The sequence below is a fragment of the Myzus persicae genome, unplaced genomic scaffold (assembly GCF_001856785.1).
Source record: "Myzus persicae strain clone G006 unplaced genomic scaffold, MPER_G0061.0, whole genome shotgun sequence".
NCBI classification, from domain to species: domain Eukaryota; kingdom Metazoa; phylum Arthropoda; class Insecta; order Hemiptera; family Aphididae; genus Myzus; species Myzus persicae.
Window position 1 is genome coordinate 182,306 of NW_019104144.1, and position 22,898 is coordinate 205,203.

At 30.9% G+C, this 22,898-nt stretch overlaps 2 protein-coding genes across 2 annotated transcripts; one reads left to right on the top strand and one right to left on the bottom strand.

The window, feature by feature from the left end:
* Positions 1-294: 294 nt before the first annotated feature.
* Positions 295-5,054, top strand: LOC111039216 (protein IFH1). Its single transcript, XM_022322596.1, is given in 4 exon segments — positions 295-665; positions 2,690-2,795; positions 2,858-3,043; positions 3,523-5,054. Coding segments are annotated over 3 exon segments (1,467 nt in total). The 5' UTR covers positions 295-665; positions 2,690-2,722; the 3' UTR covers positions 4,731-5,054.
* Positions 4,930-21,504, bottom strand: LOC111039218. The gene is made up of 4 exons (XM_022322597.1): positions 21,326-21,504; positions 12,272-12,472; positions 8,820-8,912; positions 4,930-5,495 (listed from the first exon to the last, which is right to left on the bottom strand). The coding sequence occupies exons 1-4, from the start codon at positions 21,420-21,422 to the stop codon at positions 5,071-5,073; spliced, it is 816 nt and encodes a 271-aa protein (XP_022178289.1). The 5' UTR covers positions 21,423-21,504; the 3' UTR covers positions 4,930-5,070.
* Between the last annotated feature and the right edge of the window lie 1,394 nt (positions 21,505-22,898).

Sequence of the window (22,898 nt, forward strand, 5' to 3'; positions counted from 1 at the left end):
AGGAGGCTCTTACCACACCGTGATAACTATCGTTTCGGCTTCTTATTTAATTCGATAGCAAAAATAAAAAAGCTGATGAGTCCGCATCTATCCCGAGCTTTTGTAATCCGTATAGTTGTATGTCGGTCACTTTAGATACCTAATTATATCTCGTGCGCGTGTGTGCAGTTTATGTGTTTTTTGTGGTGGGATGAATCCGGGGGGGGGGGAGGGAGGACTCGCCGAATAGCCGCGGCGTCGGTAGTAAAAATATCGACGACCGGTTAGACACATGGTATTTTCCGTTTTTCTGTGCATCGCTCGGAGACGGCGGCATTTTTTTGTTTCCGTTTATTTTTTTTTATATTCCAAAAGGGTAGTCGAGGCGACACGTAAAACGGTCAGTGGTGCCGCCGTTGAGGTCGCGTACAGGTTGTGTTAGACGCGCGCGAAAGGAAAATCGTCCCGGAACGAGAGTGGGTTTTTTTAGTGGGGAACACTATCTCGTCTCCGCGCTGACACACATACCTGACCCGGTTGTTAGCCCGGAACAAGAACGGCGGCCGTGGTAATTCCACCGGACCCGTCACAGTTTAGTTCCTACCACGAGAGACGAGTTCAAGGCGGTTTTTCATCCAGCGTGTACCTTACTAGACGTGTTTCTTCGCCGGAATACAGTACCAAAGGTACGTGTTTTTTTCTTCTATTCTTGCTTTTATTATTATTATTATTATTATTATTATTATTATTATTATTATTATTCTTATTATCATCATTACCATTAGAATATCTATTTTATTTTTTTTAAATATTTATTTTGACTTCGCAAGTAACTTCGGGCTTTACGCCTCCAGGAAACGAGCGGGTTACGTTTTCTCGAAAAGAGAGTGAGCGACCACCGGCGAGAGTGGGCTTTAGAAAGTTCAACGTGATTCATAATTTTACGGGAGTGCCTTTTAGATAATCTTTCGGGTTTCTTTTTTTGTGTATTTTTAAAATTTTCTTTTTTGAAAAGAAAACCAAGGGTCTCTATACATTTTAGATATTTCATGTTTGTGAACACTGAACGCGTCTATTGACGTGACATAGAATGATGTAGGTTACTGAATAGAGTTATTGTAAGTTTTTTGACATTACCTATACACTTTTTAAATAAAATGAAGTTAGAAAAAGTAATCAGTCAATGTTTTCTTAAAGACAGGACGACTATGTTAGTTGAATAAAATAACATTTCAACATTTTGAAATGAAGCATCATGTTTTAACACACCAATATGGCAATATATAGCATATAGGATACACATAGGTATCAATTTGATTATTTAATTTAATTTTTAATCCTTGCAGTGAGGATTCTGTTGATACTAAATTAATTTAGTTTCCAATACATTATAAGTACCTATGCAGTAATATTAAAGTTAAAATATTTGATTGTTAATGTGTTATATCTACATAAAGATAACACTTATCTTAAAAATATGGGATTCTATTAATAACTATTTTTATCACTTAACAGAATAAGCTTCATTTACATTGATTTAATAAATCATACAAAAATATATACATCTAAAAAGCGTTGATTGGCTGAAGAAATACCATTATAGGTAAAAAACTTAGTGGAAAACTAATCATAATACTAGTGTCAAGTAAATTGAATTAAACAATCGTAATTACACCGAATTATTGAAAAATTAAATTAATATTTAATATGCTTTGTTAAAAAGTTTAAGTTTTAAAGTTTTAAAGTTTCAAATTTATCTATTTCTTTTTATTATTATAAAAACTCTTGAAGTCTTTTAAAACTATGCATGGGATTTTGATATTATTTAAAATTACATTCTATGTATCGTATACAACTAAAAACTATGATAGTTAGATATAAAGTTTGTTTGTATCATTTTAGTATTTGTTTTTATATCAAACAAATAGTAAGCTTCGCTTATTAATAATTAATAATTTGTATTCAATTCATAGGATACAAGAACATTAATAAAATATATTTGTATTTTTTTGTATCAATATTTAATTTAAAACTCAAAGGATTAATAATTATGATAGTACAGAAACAAAAGTTGTTTTATAAAGAGCGGATCAAATAAAACTATAAAGGTTTTTTTTAATCATCATTATAACAAAGTTATCTAAGAGATAAAAAATAACAAAAAATGGTATTTATTTTAATGTACATTGGGACAAAATCGAATTCAATGAAATGCATGCTTACTATATCATCAATTATGAAATTATACAAAATTCTTTTTTTTATATTCGAATACAGTTTGACTGTTTTTTGAATGACACATATTTTTAATTTAATCTAATATAAAATATAAACCCATAAATAATTAATTGTCTTCTATAAAATCCATATTTTCTAAAATATTGTCCTATGTAAATTTCTCCGTCGAGTGTAAAACTAATCTATACAATGGTATTGAAATTACACGCATAGTTAAATGATTATTGATAATAATGACTATTATTAAAATGTATTTTTACGGTATAATACTGAGGTGAAAAACTCGTTCTGGGTGACGGAAAGAGAATTTCTCTTTTTAAGGACAAGGTCAGTTCGGAATTCTGATGATACACATGAACCTTTCACCATTTTCTAACCAACTGTTATTATATTTTAGTCAAAAGAAAGTTAGACATTTGAATTTTATACCTATATGCGTTACACGATACTTACATTTTTTGTTTTGTTACAGTTTTTTTTAAATTGGTCAGCGATTTATATAAAAATGCGACTATCAGTCGTATTCGAATTGCTGTTGATCTTTTTGATCATAGCGTTTGCGGCCTACGGTAGAGTAGGTAAGTTTCGGGCATTGTAAATCTATTCTCAACAACGTATTATGATTTTTTTTTTTTTTTAGTTCCGGAAAATAAAGATGTGTGGAATACTGGATTAAATAACGTTAAAGATCATTTGAGAGCAATGGGTCGAGCTAGACAAGCTACTCCTCAAGCAGCTCCTCCCAACCGATACTGCGCTTGTTCCAATCTTATGTGTAATTGTTGCAGAGATTTTTCACTGCCGGTAGTTCCCATTAAAGGACCAGGTAAATAGATTTAAAAATACTAAATAAGTAATTCAAAAAGTTCAATAATACATATTATAATTAACCTTTATGGACGTACCAGAACTATAGTGGTTACCTAGTATCAGACCACATGGTCCTAAGCTCGAGGTTCCGTTTTTTCGTTGAAATAGGAATAATCAAATAAATTAAATTGTATTAAAATACCAAGTGTTATTTATTATATAGGACATTAGCCGCGTATTATTTATATAAAATAAAACCGCGTCATCAAAAATAAAACATGACGAACACACAATTGGTAATTTGTATGAGTTAATGTTATACGTAATAATCTCACATAAAAGTTCATAATATAATTCATTAAATGTTTATTTTATTCCTCCATATTTCAATATAAATCCAAATTGAAGATTAACTCTACTAAAACCATAATATTATATTGTATGAAACATACATGTATTTTAAACTAAACACGTCACTCTGTGTTTACATAATAGGTTGCGCATCGTTGAAATATTTGAAAGGTGATCAGATGATGGTGACGATGAGCTTTGGGGACAAGGTTTTACGCAACACGACCATATCCGGGAAGAAACCAAAACCCGTGTGTATGTCTCTCCCAGGTGGTATATCAAAATTCTGTGGTCGGGTGTACGGTATCTCAAGAGACGGGGATCAGTTCAAAGCGTGATTGGGGCTTGAGCTTAGGGCTCTCGACGACGTCGAAGCCGCATTGAGGGTGTCATGTTTCCGATTTGGGCCACAAGGGATGAAAGTGGAACCTGCTCAGCCACTGCCGGCGTCGCAGACATTACAAGGGGAGGACGAAGACGACGAGGACGATGACGACGACGACGACGATGACGATTACGGTCTCGGAGGTGGTGATGACGAGGAAGAGGAGGACGACGACACCGTGGACGAGGACGCAGAAAACGACGTGGAATCGACGGGCGATTACACTGGTTTCAGTGCACTGAGCACCGATTTTCTGGACAGCCTGTTCGGCGGTGGCGGGGCCGAAGAAGACGAAACGGATACCAGTGTCAAGCCGACGGCGAAACCCGTCGCGGTTACGGTAAAATCAAAAATAACCACACCGCAACAGCTGACAAGCCAACAGGTGACGAGCGAGAAACAAACTAGCGCTGAATCGGTGACGTCCACCTCGTACACAGTGAGCGTCGTTCAAGACCCGGTGTCGTCGTCTTCCGAAATCATCGCTGATGTGAGACCGACTGCCGTCACGCCGCTCGACGACAACCCGACCGATCGCGTAGAGACCGTTCCCTCGCCGGTGACGAACAAGAACAAGGACTACGAGGACGACGACGACGAGGACGAGGACGAGGACGAAGGTGACATCGTGTCGGACATCATCGAGACGGCCGCGAGCGCCGTGGGCATGTCGGATACCGACAAGAACTCGACGGTGGCCACGACCAAGTCGGCCGACAGACTAGCGACCACCGAGGTGGCCGCAGTGTCGGCTGATACGGCCACGACGGTCGGCAGCGTGCCGGCAGCCAAGGACTACGACGACGACGACGATGACGACGATGACGACAGCTTCAGCAGGCGTTTCAAGCATCACATGCCCGTGGCCATCGTGCCCAACGACAGGCGGGGCAGGACCCACAGAAGGATGAGGCTGTCCTCGTCGGACGACGACGAATCGACGATACATTTCATGAAGAAAGTGTAGAGACCATTGCTCACGAATGGCGTGAATTACACACGTTTCATTTTCCGTTAAGTTGTAAATAATATATACTACATAACTTATTATTTAATTTATTAATTTATTATTCGATGAAATCATATCGTGAAAAAACTATAATATAATATGTTTATTTGCGTTTCGAGTGTTGTACGTCGGTTATACATAATATTATGTTTTGTGCTTTTTTTTTTTTGGATTATTATTTCCTGTAGCTCATAATATCGCATTACACCGATTGCGCGTTTTCGTTATTATAACAATATGAGTATGAATAAAACCAAATAAATTGCAAAAAAATATACAATTATAATATTCGTTATTATTATATTATTTCCGTGATGTTTTTGTCGGTCGCGTTTACCGCTAGGTACTCATCAGTGGGGGCGATCACCTCCGAGACAGTGATGTCCAGGTCGGGTGCCGTCGTGTCGTACGTCTGCACTGTCGTAGTGGTAGCCGAAGTCGTGGTGGAAGTGGTAGTATCGTCGTCAGCGGTGCCAGTGGCGACGTCAGTGGCGGTCGTGGACGACGTCGTGTTGTACTTGTGCATTTTCACGCCGTCTCGACCGACCACGAAACAGTCGAATTCCAGCACGAGCACTTCGGCATGTTCGAGGCGCGTGACGAAATTGACGCACGCGTGCAAGTTTCTGCCGGGCGTGTAGATGTCGAACATTTTCATGCACATGTCCATCGACGGTAAGTACGGCACGGGAACTCGCAGACATGCCGGCGGTGGATTTTTAGCTATGGAAGTAGTAAAAACAAAAAAAAAAACAAAAACGAAAACTGTGAGTCAGCGAAGACGTGTAAAATGTATTTGTACACATAGTGGTAAGCGTACCGGATGCACTGCAGTTACTGCGGGTTTTTAGCTGTACAGATAAAAAAAAAAAAAAAACCAAAACTGTGGGTTATAGTGAAGACGTGTTAAGTGTATTGGTGCACATAGCGGTAAGTGTACCGGATGCACCTCAATTATATTATAGTGCTGATCAAGGCCTGGCAGGTAAAGTTAGGTTAGGGATTATCATAGACCCTAGGTACTACTAGCTGAGAACTGTGTGTCTGTGTTTAGTAACAGCATTACGAGCCATATCATAACAATATCTCGCAGTGATGTAGGCTTTGCGAAAAAATACAATATTCTATACATCTCACCCTGCTCCCCCAAACTACCATCCGTACGAGTAATCGAAAAACGCCTTCTATATGTTGTTGAGCTTTCCACACACTCATTGCTCGTCAAAAGTAAAGTAAGGTCGTTGGGATAGTATGTAAGTTCACCTTTTAACACTTTTCGACGAAATCGGAGTTAAGCTTCACGGTTAGAGGTTGTTGAATTACGATAATTCATTATAGTATGATGTACCTATAATATGCTACTTAGATTTTTTTGCTCAAAGCAAATATATTACTGATAGTTATTATGCGACTCGATGCATACACGATGAAAACAGAATACGATTGACGATTGTACTGATCTAAAGACATAACCACACATACTAACACACAGTGTAAATGCATTTTCAGTAATTATATAATGTCCATCCAAGATAACAGCAATAAAAGTATATTTTAGTGTTGCAGTTGATACTAATGCCTTACGATTGCAATTATTGAATTATTTAATATTAATTTTATTGTATATCGTACACATGTATAAATAAATAATAATAATGATACGTTTGATACACTGTGTGAATCATTAGGCGTGACTCATGTTTTTTGCTATTATTCCCTGTCTAGTAGAATAGGATAATAAAAGTAGGGGAATTAAAAAACGCATTTCCGTCACTTTCAGTATCTCGCTGTACTTGAATGCTACCTAACTTTATACTTCAGCATTTTAAAATTAGGTATATCTTTATTACTTTTAATTTAAATAAGTTCCTGACTATAGTGCGAGTAGCCTCTACTTACTTTCACTTTGATTATTTATATACTAAAATAATTAATTTAGATATTACTACCTTAATTCATACCTACTCTATTCATAGTGAAATATAAAAAAGTGATAGAACTATTATCAAAACCGCAGTCATTAGTATTATTACCGAGGCATATCGGTAAATCAGCTGTTCGAAAGCATACTTTTTTTTTTGTAAATCACTATTATTAATGAAATAATAATATAACAGTTCATAAGGTATCGCGGTGCATGTAAGTTTCTCGTGCATTTGATGATGGACAAAAAGTTCAAAAAGAAGAACGTTTCACTTCAAAAAAAATGTATTAGGGTCACGCCAATATCTGCAAAAATTAGGTACCTACTCAGTCCCTCCACATCACCACCAATTCGAGTACTGTTATTATAGCAGTAGGCTTGTGGTAGAGGTTGTAATAATACATTAATACTTTACCGCTTTATATCAGGACAATGAATTATTTCGCAAACACCATACGACGTGATGGCTTATTTTTTTAGCAACACAATTATTCAACAGGTGTATTAATGAAATTATCAGAATTCACAAATAAATATACGTAAGTATATAATAAAATATATTAATGACCTAAATAAGTAAAGTAGAGGAATAGGTTATTTTTTATTGACTTTTAAATTTAATATTAGTAAATAAAATAAGTATATTTGTGCGATATCAATATTCAAGAATCAATAAATAATTATGCATTTAAGAATATTCTCAGAAAACTTATAGAGTTGTATCATTTTAATTCAACAATTACCATCAATAATTTAATCTTGACTTTCACTAAATTGCCAGTTAGTGCCATGTTAAAAAAATGGACCCTTGGAGGCAAATTTTATGAAGTCGGTCTTTATAGTTTTATATTTTCATAGTAACTTGCCTACCTCAAATAAAATTAACTAATAATAATCACTCTATCTAATAAAAATTAAATCTTGCAAAAACGTTGGTAAATAAATTCACATTAAAAATTTGGTTCTCTGGTGAAACTGCGCCCTTCTCCGGTGGCCTACGTAAATTAATATAACCCTAAATTCAGTACTACTTGTTTGGACTATTTGGTAAATCTTAGCAATATTAATAGTAGCCTAAAAAAGAAGAAAATTGATGTAAAAATATTTAATGTTTTATTATTACGATAGGTAAGAAGGTAAATGGACATCCCCCTCAACTGTTTTCGGTGTAGGTGGACATCTTTCCCCAATACATATTTGATATGGACTTTTTCCCCATATCTACTTTTAAAAGTTCATTATAGATACTACAAGTTAATATTATTTTTTATTTAAATTTAATTAATTTTTTTGTCTAATGTCTAATTTTGTCTAAAGACAGAAATCCAAATATTTGTATTAGCTATTATGCATATTTAGGTATTAAAAACTATATATTCACATAATTTTTTTTTTCTGTGCCAAGTATAGATACGATGTATTTTAATATTTGTTTAAAACATTATTTATTATTTTTTTTATAGCAATTTATATTGTTTCAAGAAGACAATGATCAAAAATAAAAGTCTATAATTTATTATATTTATGAAAGTATTTGGACATTTATTCTGTATTAAGACAAAATTAAACGATAGAAAAAAAATAATTTCATATTATATAATAAATAGTATAATATAATTAAATAACGAAATTTTTCAAAAAAAATGGGGGGAGGGGTTAGTGTCGGCGGTTCAGGTAAAAATATTCAACTTTTATGAGTTCATTCCTTTTAATGTAGGTAAATAATAGAGTATCGTAGTGTAGGTAGGTACTTTGTTCCAAATGTACAATGCTGTTTAGGATGAGTTCAAGTTGCCTGAATGTTTGTATTGTTGAAGTTTAACGAATGTGTACGTCAATTCAATTTTCAAGCTGCAGCTTCATCAATGTTTGTGTGTTCCTAGTCAAAGTTATATTAATTTTCACTCCCGAAAGTCTGTATTTGGTATTAAGTTTGACAATTGGAATTTTTGGATTTTAATATAAATCATCGAAACTGTTGTTGAAAGGTATAATTATAATCACGACAGAGAGCATTTTGAGCATGTCGATTGTAATAATGTGTTATTGGACAATTGGAGACTAGGAGTAATAATAATTATACTACAAGTATAAAATTAATATATTCAGTGAATAATACATACCAGATATCTTGTACTCGTACAGTGACTCGTCGTCCATAAACATGTTACCAGTGACTGCAAAGTCATAAGGGTCGTACGTGAAATTCATACATCCTGCGCATAAAAATAAACCAGTGCGTCGGTATTTTATATTGATCTGATTTTTGGCGTCTCTAATTTACTGGGTTCTAGGTTATATTAATTCCGGGCTTTGCGTGTATCTTGGGGAGCCAAACATAAAATGTACCATGGTTTACTACGCGTTAAGTACGGGACCATGTACGAAGTTAATAAAACTGAGATTACAAGGACGATATTTCTTCATCCCGCTGTCACATTCAATTAGTATCCTTGTTTGCCTGCGAGCCACGGCGGCAGTTGGTTGGCCTTTACTTATTTATTTGTTTTTTTAAATTACAATCTTACCAAAAACCTCGCTGCAGGATACATTATATATACATATTTCATTCTCATAATAATAGTTAACATTGTAAAAGAAAAACTAACAGTAGTTATTCTTCCATTGCCGACAAGAGACGTGTAATGAGATTGGCCAAAACCCGTCATTACTCATTGTCCATTGACTTCTCCAGATTACAATGTAATTTACAAATTTAACACGATTTTAATTAAATTTTAAAAAAAAGTTTAGGATTTTTGAAGTATTATATCTAAACAAACGACTTCTGAAATAATATGTTAGTACACGTCATTATAATACCTAACTAATATCAAAATGTGATTTTTTTTTAATTACCTATAATTACATTTAAAATTTAAGTTCTGCCAAGTATTAGAAAAATAAAAAGAGGCTTATGTTAAATTTGATTTATGAATGCACGTTAATTGTGGCTATATTTCTTCATTTAAGAAACATTTTTATTTTTATTTTTTAATAACAAGATTTTATGCTGGTCTTGAAGTTTAAGTTTTCTTTGTGTGAGTAATCCTTATTAAATGTTTAATTATTTGTATCAGAGAGAGAGAAAAATTTACGTTTATATTATTGACATAATTAGGTCTAGAATTTATTTAGTATTATATAATGTTCTAAGTAAAAATAAGATTTATTTAACTTGTTTTTAATGATAAAATAAAATAGTCAGGCTAATGACCTCTGATGTCGAAGCCTTATTCTTAATAAAAAAAAAAAAAAAAATAATTAAAATTTTTTTTCAAATGAATTTCAGTCCAAAAAATCTATTTAGGTTATTTTTCTACGTTATATGACATAGAACACATATAATTCTAATTACCAACTTAAAATGTATATGTAAATTATACCTACATAAAGTATAGTGTATAATGTAATATACCTTTTGTGTTATTACGACATTAATGTCGTACATTTAATATTTAATAGTAAATAAATCGTATTATTTTAAAGTAATACTGATTTTAATGTTAAAATCGAATAAATTATGTTATTGTTGTATGGAAATAAATTTTTTCCTGTATCACCTAGGTGTTTTATTTTATATGGCATGCATACACTAACTTACCTAACACATCTATCTTCGTGCATTTATTGAAATACAAAAAAATAGTTTATTGCTTATAAAAATGATTAGAAGATAAATGTATATGTATTGTGAGACTAAATTGAAGGAATATATACCTATACAAACAAAATGGAATACTTCAGAATGTAAGAAAACAAAACTATGTGTACTTGTTGGCAATATAATTTTCTTCGAAACAGTTGACCAAACTTTCTCCATTCTTCTATAGTTGTCAAACTTGGTCAACCGTCAATGACCGGCAATAATTATCGATAATCATGTCACGTACACTTTAAACGTTCCATCACGGTCAATTAAATAAAAGTATTCGGTTTGACTGTAGACATGAACTGATTAATATTGACATCATAATAATCATATTTATTTTTAAATGCGATTTTTATAATGTACCTACTCTGTGAAGTGTATAAACGGTGTCAATAACTACTTCAAAGTTCAAAGCTACGCATTGTGTTTTGAATTGAATATTGTTTTACGCCCCAGAGTTGGCTGCACACAATAAATTACAGGCTGCTTGTATTTTTTGTTTTGTGTTAGGAGACATATTATTAAACAACATAGTTCATCTAAGTGTGATACTGCTGTTTATATGTTCGTAAATCATTTGGCTATATTATCGGGTTTTAATTGTGTTAATAATACTTTTAATTGTTGATTGTTTTCAGAATGTTTGATTATAAAATGTGAAATGTTCATAGCAAATTTACATTGTTCATATTATTTGATTAAGTTAAGCTTGGTTATTGATCGTACATCATATTTATTCTTGATTTAAATAATTTTTTTAGGTGGTGCTGAGTTTATACTGAGTAGTAAAACTAAAAAGTTGACGTGTATCAAAATATTAGTGAAGTAAAAAATAAAAAGAATCGTATTAATTTATTGTATAATTTTATATCATGATATAAGACTAGCTGACTATAAAATAATAAGACATACCTACCTAAGTATATTATAATTTAAATGATAAATGTTTGGTAATAAATAACAATTATGGTGGTTAGATTATTATAAAACCACTAAAATGAAAATCCTCAATGTTTTTTTGTTGTCGTGGGAAATAAAAGATAAAATTTAGTATCATAATTTATATTTTAGTGAAGTGAAATACTCGGGCGTATTAAAGAAGTCATAAATACAGTTGCAAGTATAACACACATATAGTTAAAATGTCAGATGGTTCTGAACAATTTATGGAAGTTTTCAGGCTTCAGCAGTATGAATATGAGATATTATATTCTATGTGAATTTGTATTTCAATAGTGTGTTTTTTTCAAATGACTTGTTTAATGTTTATACTTATTTATCTTAGTTTTAATTTCATAACATATGTTGACCGTTAGGTATACAAAAAACAAAATTAATAATGTGTTACTGCAACATATACAAATATAATTTCCAACGTGTGTACGTTAATACAAAGGTAGAACTATTTTAATTACATTTTTCATATTATCACACTGATGAAGGTTGTACTACTCGACATATAGATTGTTGGTGCATAATATATAATATTCTATAGTTTTTAAATTATAGTAGTTGGAAAATGCAGAAAATCGTTAAATTTTAAATACAGTAATTATATTCATGGGCGCAATGTCCATGATAAACTTGGTGTGCTGCTTCTATATTTTTTTTATATTATCTTATGGTTACGGATATCCACATAATGACTATTCATATATGAATTAACATGAACAAATTTGAAGGTGCTAAGCACAAACAAGCCTCCCCTCAAATTGCGCCTACGCTTTTACTACAGTTACATTGTAACTATACAATATTACCATCGTATTTGGAAACGCGCAAAACATTCCCATACGATGTACTAAACAAATTTTTTTTTTTAATTTTTGATAATATGTATTTCTGCTGGGTAGTGTTTACCCACCTCGCTTCGTATTCTTTGTGTGTAAAATAAAAATAAATGTGTTAATCAATTAAATAAACCTTTTTTATTGTATTTGAAAAATCGTACGTTGAACTGTGCACAACAACCACACGTCATATCTTGGCATGAACATGGTATACTCCCAAATCGTGCAGTACTTGGTTCATCTTTTCGATCCCCAAACCTTTGAACTATCGGTATCTTTCTACTTGTTATCGCATCATAATATATGTCGTACCATTTATGGTCTGTACCTGTAACTAGAAAATTCATGATCATTAATTAATTGTTTAATGTAGTTGAGATTGATTTTTTAAATTGTTTTGATTTCAATACGTGATGGGTCATTGGGGTACCTATAATAATAAAGGGATATGAAGCATTTGAGTATAATTATTTATTAATCATTAATCACTTTAATATGTATAACTGTGAAAAATATTCTAAAAATTCTTAACGTTTTAAAGGTAGCTTTTGGGTAAGCATAATTAGATAATTTTGAAAACAAGTTCGTATTCTATATATTAGGAGAAAGAAATATATCTATCACGATAATAATTTATAACAAGACACAACTGTTTGGTCATTATTTTATTTGTGGCTTTTATACTAATTGCCGTTTTGTTCTTGTGAACTATTATTTTTCCTTTTAATTATTCTAAACCGTTATTTTTCTAGTGTACATATTTACGAATTCCAAGAACTTTAATTGGTTAGGTATATTATTTAATAGTATATTATAATAGTTGTAATGAATAATAATGGATAATATTGGATGATAAATCATTATGTTTATAGTGTAAAGTGTCGTGGTTTCTATGTTCTTCTATTTTCTGACTGATTTCAATTAATATTCACAAATCAAACGTCAATCGTTCTCTAGTAGTTCAGAATCCTGACACTGACAATATAATCTCTGAAATAACCAAAACGACGTGCTGTGGGTTATATGTTATATTGTTATGAAAGTAATAAAATTCAAAATTAAAACCGTAAACTCTTCATGTGTAGGGTTATCGAATGAAAGACCTTTTCAAAACAACCGCTGCAGCCAGTCAATTACGATAATTTGATTGTAATTACAGGGGAATTACCCATTTGCGTAAAAAAAAAATGAATTAATTTTGGGTACATCCTATTTGCGCCAAAATAAAAGAAGATACGTTTTTCCGACAGTCAATTTGCTCCAAATTTATCTGTGTAAACATTTTCAATAATGACTTCTTGGTTTAGTTCATATATTTAAAAGACACGATATACCTACGCTATAACATTTGTAATTCATATTTATTAGTTATTTAGTTATTTTCATAAATCTATAGATTTTAAAATTTTGTATATTATTGCTTAGGCAGACTGAAAACAAGTTTTATTATGTTTTACGATATGTAATAGGTACTCTGTTATCGGATATCGTTATTCGTAAAATCATCGAATAACAATGATCGCAGTGTGATTTTATCGGACTTTAGTTGTTAAGTTACACTACATAGGTAGGTACGTAATATTTTCGTCTAAATTTTGTCTATTTCAATTGGTATAGTTAATAAAAATGGAATGTACGACAAGCAAAAGAGGGGAAAAGATGGTTGTAGACGATGTTCACGTATAATATATTGGTATATACTTCTTAGGCTGGGTTATTATGATTTAAAAAAATGTAATAAAATCAAAATTTAATATCGTTGCGTATTTAAAATTTTTTAAAAATTTTTGTGGCGTCTTTAAAATATATGAATTGAACTTGAAGTCGTTAATGTAAATGTTTACACTGGTCAACTTGGTGCAAATGGACTGTTGGAGAAAACGTACCTTTTTTATTTCGGCTCAAATAGGGTGTATCAAAAACGAATTCATGTTTTTTGGCGCAAATGAGCGATACTCAATTACAGATAGATATTGTGTACCATGTGAATTGTCCTTGACTCCCAGTATGAGATGGTGTGTTATAGGTAGCAAGAGAGGTTACAAGGCCTACAACATGCAGCTCGGATACCTCGGATTCTGGAATGCATTCGTACAAGAAACCCCACGAGATCTAAACTTCAAAATCGGGTTATAATATTTACCGAGTGTCGCAACAATAACTACTAAAAAGTACAAAATGTCGTGTAAATACGTCATATACGAAGTACACGGTTAATGCAGGTACACTTTCTATTACAGTGCAGGGCGGAACGACTGCTGTCAATGAACATTAAAATGTTCAAACTTTTTATACTGATGAATCATATTTAGATGTAATTTAATTATGTCACGTCTTCACAATTTAGTGCAATCTTGTTTAATTAATTTTAGTTTAGAATTTCCACTTTCATAGTATACCTAGTGTTTGTTCCCCACACACGCCTATATCCGTCCGGCCCATGAGTCACAACTCACAGTGACACGGTGTGTTGTTGTTAAACACTTAAACCACTCCAAACGTTGCTAATACTTAAATTGTTGACCACTCAGTAATTTGAATAACGTTTTGAGTACTCCCTTTCACCAACACAATTTACTGGCTATGATTATTGTAAAATGTAAAAGGTAAAAGTCTAAAATATTCAACATATTTTTTGGTTTATGATGAATATTTTGTACTTAATCTGACCCAAGTGGGCAGTGGGAACTATAATTTTCTTTTAAAATTTATAATAAATACCTATATCACAAATTTTGTTATTGAAAATATTTGTTATTTATATTTTATTTTATACGTCACATCCTAATAAGAATGTATAATTTTTGGCAGTAAAAATAGAAAAAAATCTCCATTTGCATCTGATCTGATCAGATTTAAATTCTTTAAATATGTATCACATAATTTTTTGAAAAATAGTAATTTTGACCAATAATTATTAATTAAAAACTATGTGACTATTGTATAAATTTACTTTCATGTTTGATCTTCATTTTTGGAGTAAATTGTGTTTTATTCAAACGATTTAATAATATTTCGTAACAGTAGCCCCATTTCCAACTACAGGTACTCTTTAACACATAAACATGTTATTCGTGGCCCAATAACTGGGTAATAAAATTTAAAAAAAATATTGTATTCGAAGCAGGTATATAAAATGTAGCCCAATTAACAACCACCGCGATAAATTTTAGTTTATAACTGAGATTACTCCCCCTCTCCCGCATTGGCTCGCTCTTAATCTTATTACTGAAAATGACATTTTCTTGCTAGAAATACTTGAACTCTAAACTAATTCGTGGCTTTACTTGTTTAACCCTTTAATTTGGAATATACCACATTGCCACATCAGTATACGTTCGTGAGTTTACAGCCATAATCGTTTGAAAACGTCCTCATTGCCCCTTTAAGGCATCAAAACGTAATTTGTGAACTTGTCACACGTAATTTCCGTGGCCAGTAAATAATAATTTATGTACAGCCAAACGCCTGCAGTTGCTGACCTGTTAAACTAAAACTGGAAAGGTACATAACTAATAATATTCCACACTTATTTGATACTTGTTCTAGAAAGTTTTAAGTTTTCTAATTTGTCTCTTATATTAAAATATTAATTTTTTAATCATTATTAAAATGTTAGTTGAATATATTATCCATGTATTTCGTAATTGTTTTTAAAATATTTATTTTTTGCATTATTTTAAATGTTTCTCACGTAATTTGTTTTAATATTTAAGAAGTATTTACTACTATTGATATAAATAATAAGTTGGTAGGTGTCAAATATATATTTATTACCAAAATATGTTACACAAAAATAGTTTTCAACTGCTCTAAACTATGCAAAGGTCAATAGAAAAATATTATGTTTATTAAATAATAGTGATTATGGCATAATTATTATATTGTATTGAAATGAAATAAATTCTAATAGGTATAAAAGAATAACAATTTATAGAACACCTATGTTTTATGTTAGATTAATTTTTAAAAAGTTTATTAAAAATAAAATATGAATAGTAAAGTTACTAAAGAGATTTAAAACATTAAAGTATATTATTTTTATAGTTTGGTTAATATAACATCATAATAATATAATCTTAAATAATAAATAAATCTTCAAGTAATAATTATTATAGTAACGCAATTTGATTCTTTATATTTGAATTTAAATTAAAATATTTTAAATAAACATTGTTCTAAGTATGGTTTAATAAGGTTTTAGGTTACATATTGGGTGGCGATTTCATAGTATTACAAATCGCAAACTGCAATGTTAATGATTCGATTACACAACTAAAAATTCATTTCTCAATAATAAAAGCCATAAATTAAACTAAAATTTAATTAATATTATAAATTAATTACCTGGTGTTTAGGACGTCATTGTCAACTGAAACCGTACACTAGTTATTTAGTATACGCACTTACACAATATTTATTTTTTAATTAATATTACTTATACTGACTGCTATAACAATAAAATAATTTTAACAAATTATACATATATTTGTTAAAAATACCATATTTCATTTTTGTTTGCTTTAATGTGTATTTTATTAATGCAAGTTATTTTATAGGTAATCTAATTTACTAAATCGCTGTTTTCAACGTTATTCTAATGTGAGTTGTTATGTATTTTAAAAGTGTGATGGATAAATAAACGCACTCAGATATAATACAACTTAATAGAATAAGATTAAATTATAAACATAAAACAGTATTTTAATATACATTGTATTCTATTGTATCTACATAGGTATTATAATACTCTTTTCTATGTTACTGATACTAAACAAAGCAAATTAACGAACTTTTTACTGTACAAAGTAAAGCATATTTTGTAAGTTATGTTATGATAATAATAACTAATAACCATCACAAATTTTCCCTACAGCTTTTTAGAACCCAACGATATATATATATATAACGTATCAAAGTGGAATCTCTACATTATAATTTATAACATAGTAATATAAATAATTAAATTAGTAAGATAAATACGAATTAAATACGAAATAAATGGTATAAAATAAGACTCAACTGCAAGGCACGTTTCGTATTTTAACGAGGAGAAGAATTGCTCACTGCGATAGCAGTACGATGATGACCGTTATTACTGGAATCTAGAGATTCGATACGACCACGGTATAAAATCTCATATTCTCCAACGACGGCGAAACATAATAATAATATTATTATATGTGGGTCTAACTGCAATGCCGCGTGTGTACTGTGTAGGTACATAAAACCATCATACCGCGTACGAACCGTTCCGGTTTCGTTGTAAGTGCAACACACGTTACTCGTGTTTTTTACCTACCCGCATATCTACGTCTGTATCCACTCATCCCGGGACGGCTAATAATATTATAGCGATAATTTCGAGGGAAAAAAAAATATAAAAAATAAACCTGTGCGCAAATCTCAACGGGTAAACGCGATGGTGTACGAACACCGTAGGAACGCATTATTATTATTATTATTATTGTATCATTCCGTGCATAATAAATATTTTATGTATTTGGAACGTTCTCGCCGAACGGTATATAATATAAGCCGTGCACACTCCGTTAGACATAACTAGGGCAGATATTCACGCGGTTTCGCGCCTCTTCATCGGTCGGTCGAAAAATTATCTAGCTTAACTGTAATACCAAAATGTTCTGATGATCCTGTAGTACCTGCGTGTACGATAATATTATGTCCATAGATTATGACATGTCTTGGGATTTCGTCCGTTTTTAATCGTGAGGTTATTATGTATTTTAGACTTTTGTTTTGAAATTAGATAGGTGATTAGTAATGGGACTTAAAATACGTTAATATTCAGATTTAGGAAACATTATAGTAGTTGTTCGGATTGAAGAATACTTGTTATCCCACAGGGAACATTTTTAATAACTCATTTTTTTTTCAACAGTGATTACACGTGAGTATCTACCTATATATGGGTTTATGGCCACGTATAGGTGTACTATAGGTAGGTACATTAAACTTTTTTGTTTCGCTATTTTACATTTTAAAGATCACGGTTTTAATGGATATTTTGGGCGAATATCGACCATTAAACTTCTTCTCTAAAATCATATTATTGCCTACAACGAGAATCAAGTAGTGTCTTTAAAAGCATATTCCGGTTAAAGGGGTACATACATCAGCATTATCCAAACATTAAGTCGTCTCTTACATTTTAGAGCATAGCTACTTAACCAATCTCTACCCCGTCTAGAAATGTACTGCTTCTCAGACGCTCAGGCACAACAATATAATATAGGTATATAAAATGCATGGTAGCATGAATATTATAATTAGGTCGAATATCCGATGTCTGCTTTAATCCGTTTAGCATAAAATATTATTTGATTGCTACCTGTGTATCGTCTAGCGTGCAGGATAACGTTTCTTACGGAAAACAATTTTAACGGCTGACCTGTTATACGCACACGGTGTGTGTTAACCGCCGATCGGAAAAGGTATTTCACACGACTCGACGTACAATAGTGCACGAGAAATAATGCATTTTCGTTCCGAGCGGACCGTAAATAACGGTTATAATGAATGGGTATCGTCAGAGAACAGAAGAGTGTATGTACACAGCTATTCGCGGTTCTTTTATTAATTTGTTACACTGACTCGTGGAATCCCGTTCAGTAGCGATTTTAACGAGGTCCTCACATCATATTAGGTATGCGATATCGTCCGAATTCAAAGCATAAACTGTTGTTGTCTGTCGGGTTAATTTATCGCTCTCAATAGGTGAACATAGATATTTTTCTTCCCGACCTTTGCCGTCGTTACGCGCAGAGTCGAATTAATATCTTAAGACAACTATATATAAAAATTACCGTCTGTTTTCATGTTTTTTAGTTTCGTGGATATCGTTCGATTTGAATATCTGACAATGTTTAGTGCGTAATCATAATTTACTCTTAAAAGAATAGACATCGATGGTTCACTGGGTTTTGGCGTGCAGTGCAGAGAGTATTTAATGTTTTTTTTATGTTTATTTCTTGTACGAGATAAGACTCACAAGTGAAAAATAAAAATGTTTCCTTTTCTTTAGATTAAGTTAAGGTCAGGTAAATTGCATACTGAAGTTGTCAGCTATATATACATGTATATACAAGTCGAAATATGCGAATATTAATGCATTGATAAAATAAACAAATCCTAACTACTTAATAACAGTAGGTACAGGAATTTTTTTTTAAGTCTATGCTACTAACAGCAGAACTTTATTTTAGTCAATATTTTCCCGAGTAAGACCTAACTGTTGAACTCGTTTTGTTGGGCATTGTTATAACACTCTTCGATTTTGTTAATACCTGGTTTATATTCAGGTAAAAAAAATAGCTAACATTAAGTTGTCCTGTTGGAGGGTTTAGTTGGCAGCGCAAGACTTAAAAAGTTATATCGGCAAAAATGAAGTCCAACAAAATCAACGAGTAATCCAACAATATCCTGTGAGTCACCAACAAATTTGTTGGATATATTTAATTAGTGCCTGTCATAGTTGTGTACGTCTTGTACTGTCAACTTTAAAAGGGTCATCATTAGTCATCACATCATCAAATTGTTTGAACATGGTATAATACAATTTGACTTTAAATAATGATGATATGAATGATTATGTTTTATATACAAATATAATAATAAATAAATAATAATATATTATCGGTTATGATTTTATTTTAATAATTTTAATTCAATATTTTTTAGTTATATATAATTTAGAATGTATAATTGTCTTTTTAATTTTTTCTGTAAAATCTGATGTTCTTTGATGTTTGTAACTAATAAATGTGTTCAATTTTTTATGGTACTTTATATCTAACAGATTTTACTGTGTACAGTTACAAAGTTATGAGAGGTAATAATTTTAAATAGTTTTCTGTCTTATTAATTAAAAGATTTTAATCGGTTTCTTAAATTACAAGAAGAATAAGTGTAGCAAGTGTAGCAAATAATCATTATAAAATATAATTACTATCAACTTGTAGGATTATTTTTTACAATTGTTTTTCATATATTACTAAATAAATATGCATTTTATAAGTGTTAAGTTTATTGGAGTCATCATAAGGCTCTATATTTATAAATTAAAATTTGAAAAACTTTTAATATGCGTCATTTTTTTTACGATAGGTAGTTAAACTTTATTATTTATTAGTTCTGCAAACTAAAGAACACTAAATATAGTTGAATCCTATTCGTTTTTAAAAATATTATGAATGTAAAATAACAAAATATTTATCCACTTAATAAAAATCTAATCTATGCGATATTCATTAAACATAACATTATTCACTCATAATTGTACTTGGTAATTCTTTAATATTATTAAATAGGTATAAAAATGTTTTAATAATCTACCATAATAAATTACCAGATTTTTCCTCTCAACTTTGTATGATTCAAACATTTTAAAATGGATTAATTGAATTTTAACTAATTTTAAATCAATACCAAAAATTATAATAACACTTCACACTGAGTTCTGTTGACTACTGTACATAAACATGTGACTAAATTTTGCAATATTCCAGGAAATAAGAAATTCAAATTTTATGATAATAAAGTATCGTCTGCAATTTATTTTCAATTAAGATAGTTGTAGTATGAAACTTGAAAAGTTTTTTTATATTTCAGTGAAAATGTAATGTAACATGAAGCCGGAAACGTGTTGAAAAAATATGGTTAATATTTGAAAAACATATACTGTTTTCCTCCGCTTCACTCATAATTTTCAATTAAAACATTTTTTAACAAGTTTTATATATATTTTGAAAAATAGTTAGTATTTTATGAAATATTACATTCTACGAAATATAAATTTTCCGAAGCGCTTCGTTATAAAGAGCACATGGACATTTTCTTATCAATCTAAAGAAAAAAAAAATTTCTTTTGTAAAATACTAAAACGTAAGATTCATAAATGTATTTAGACACCTAAGAATTAAAATTAAAAGTTTTAAAATAACTATGAAAATGTATTATCTAATTTACTATATTGCACTTCAAATTCGTATATCAAATAAAACAAATCGAGACAAAAACACAATTATTTCTACTATAAGAAACCCTATGATTGGAAGACCTACTCTGGGACAGCCGGAATAGGTAACTCGATTTTTATACTACTTGTGTTTTAATTACGATTTTGAGTCACGTTTTAGTTTCAATAAAATGGGTAAAACAAACTTACCTCTCGAATTCCAAATATGTGTATACGTATAACTATGTTGTACAACAATGTACGACAATAGCAAAGCAAAAACAACGAAATCGCGTAAAATATCCATTTAAAATGTTTTGTGAAGTAGGTAGGTAGTATTGATGGATTTTATTTTTTGTTTTCGATCCGTCCGATGTCCTACAACAACAATGCACTCAATGGTATTATACAATGCGAATATAGGTATACCTCTCTTAAGGCCTATTTGTCCAGATGCGGGTTTTATCACTAAATTTACATTTAACGTCCTTTAAAACAGTACATTATACACTATGCTCAATGATTCGTTTGTCAGTTACATGTACCGTACAAGTTCAGAGTTTCTGATTGTATTTTTATAATTAATTACGCGCATGGTCATAAAATATTACATTGTAATAAGTCACATTCTGTGCATTGGCAAATTGTTTATGTGCATTAATCATGCAGGGCTACCTCATATAAACGTCATTACTTTCTTGTAATGATTGTGAAATCTTAATACCTACAAACTATATTCAGTAAACGTTGGGTTGGATTGTCTATTTCATTTTCCATCATTTATATTCAACGTTTTATAATTGAACAGAAAAATTAATATTTAAAATGTATATATATATATATTATAAATATATTTATTTTATTTTATTAAAGGGAACCAGCGGCAACATAGGCCATTGGGTGCGGGGTGGTACTGTAGGGAGTTTTTTTGTATAGGTTTAGTAGGTTTTTATGTTTTTAAAATTGCAACACGTGCTTGTGTATGCAAGGCAAGGATGTGTTGCTGATGGTCACCCATCCGGGAGCTAGCAACGTAGGTCGTAACGTATACTCAGAGCATTTCCTCAGATTGAGCATACGGCCTCACCTCACCAAGCCACTACATTTATATTGTGTTTAATCATTGATTTAATATAGAGTTGGTATATTTTAAAACAAGTGTATTATTTCCATGCGTTACTTTTTAAAATAATGCAGTTTCTTGGAATACAGGAATGAATTTCAAAAAAATGTCTGTGCCTTCATTATTTCTAATCAACCACCGATTATCCACTAAAAATAAATTACCATGTTGGTATAGTTACTAACTTCATATTTTAGATGACTAATAACTAATAAGATAACACAAACGTGACGCATTTTTGTTTGTGAGCCAAATATATGCTTGAAATTGTAATGCAAGGCTCATTATGTGTTGTTCTTACTGCAATCAAAAAATTTTAAAAATATTTACACTCATAATTTTTTTTTCTGTGTTGTAAGTTAAAATGTTCACAAACTTTCTCGAAACCATGAACATTTGCAAATTATTAAAAAATGAATCAAGCCCATTTATCGATTGAAATATTTTGACAAATACTTTGTATAAAAATAGTGTAAGTCTTACATATGTTTAATTAACTATTTAGTAAATGGTATTTACGTTTGAGAATTAACAAGTTAAAAATTTAAAGTTATGTTACTTTAAGGTTTTAACTAAGTTACATAACGAATTTAATATTGTAGATTGTCAAAGTGTTGAACACATTACTTATTCTAGATTGCAATAGGTATTAAAATAAGA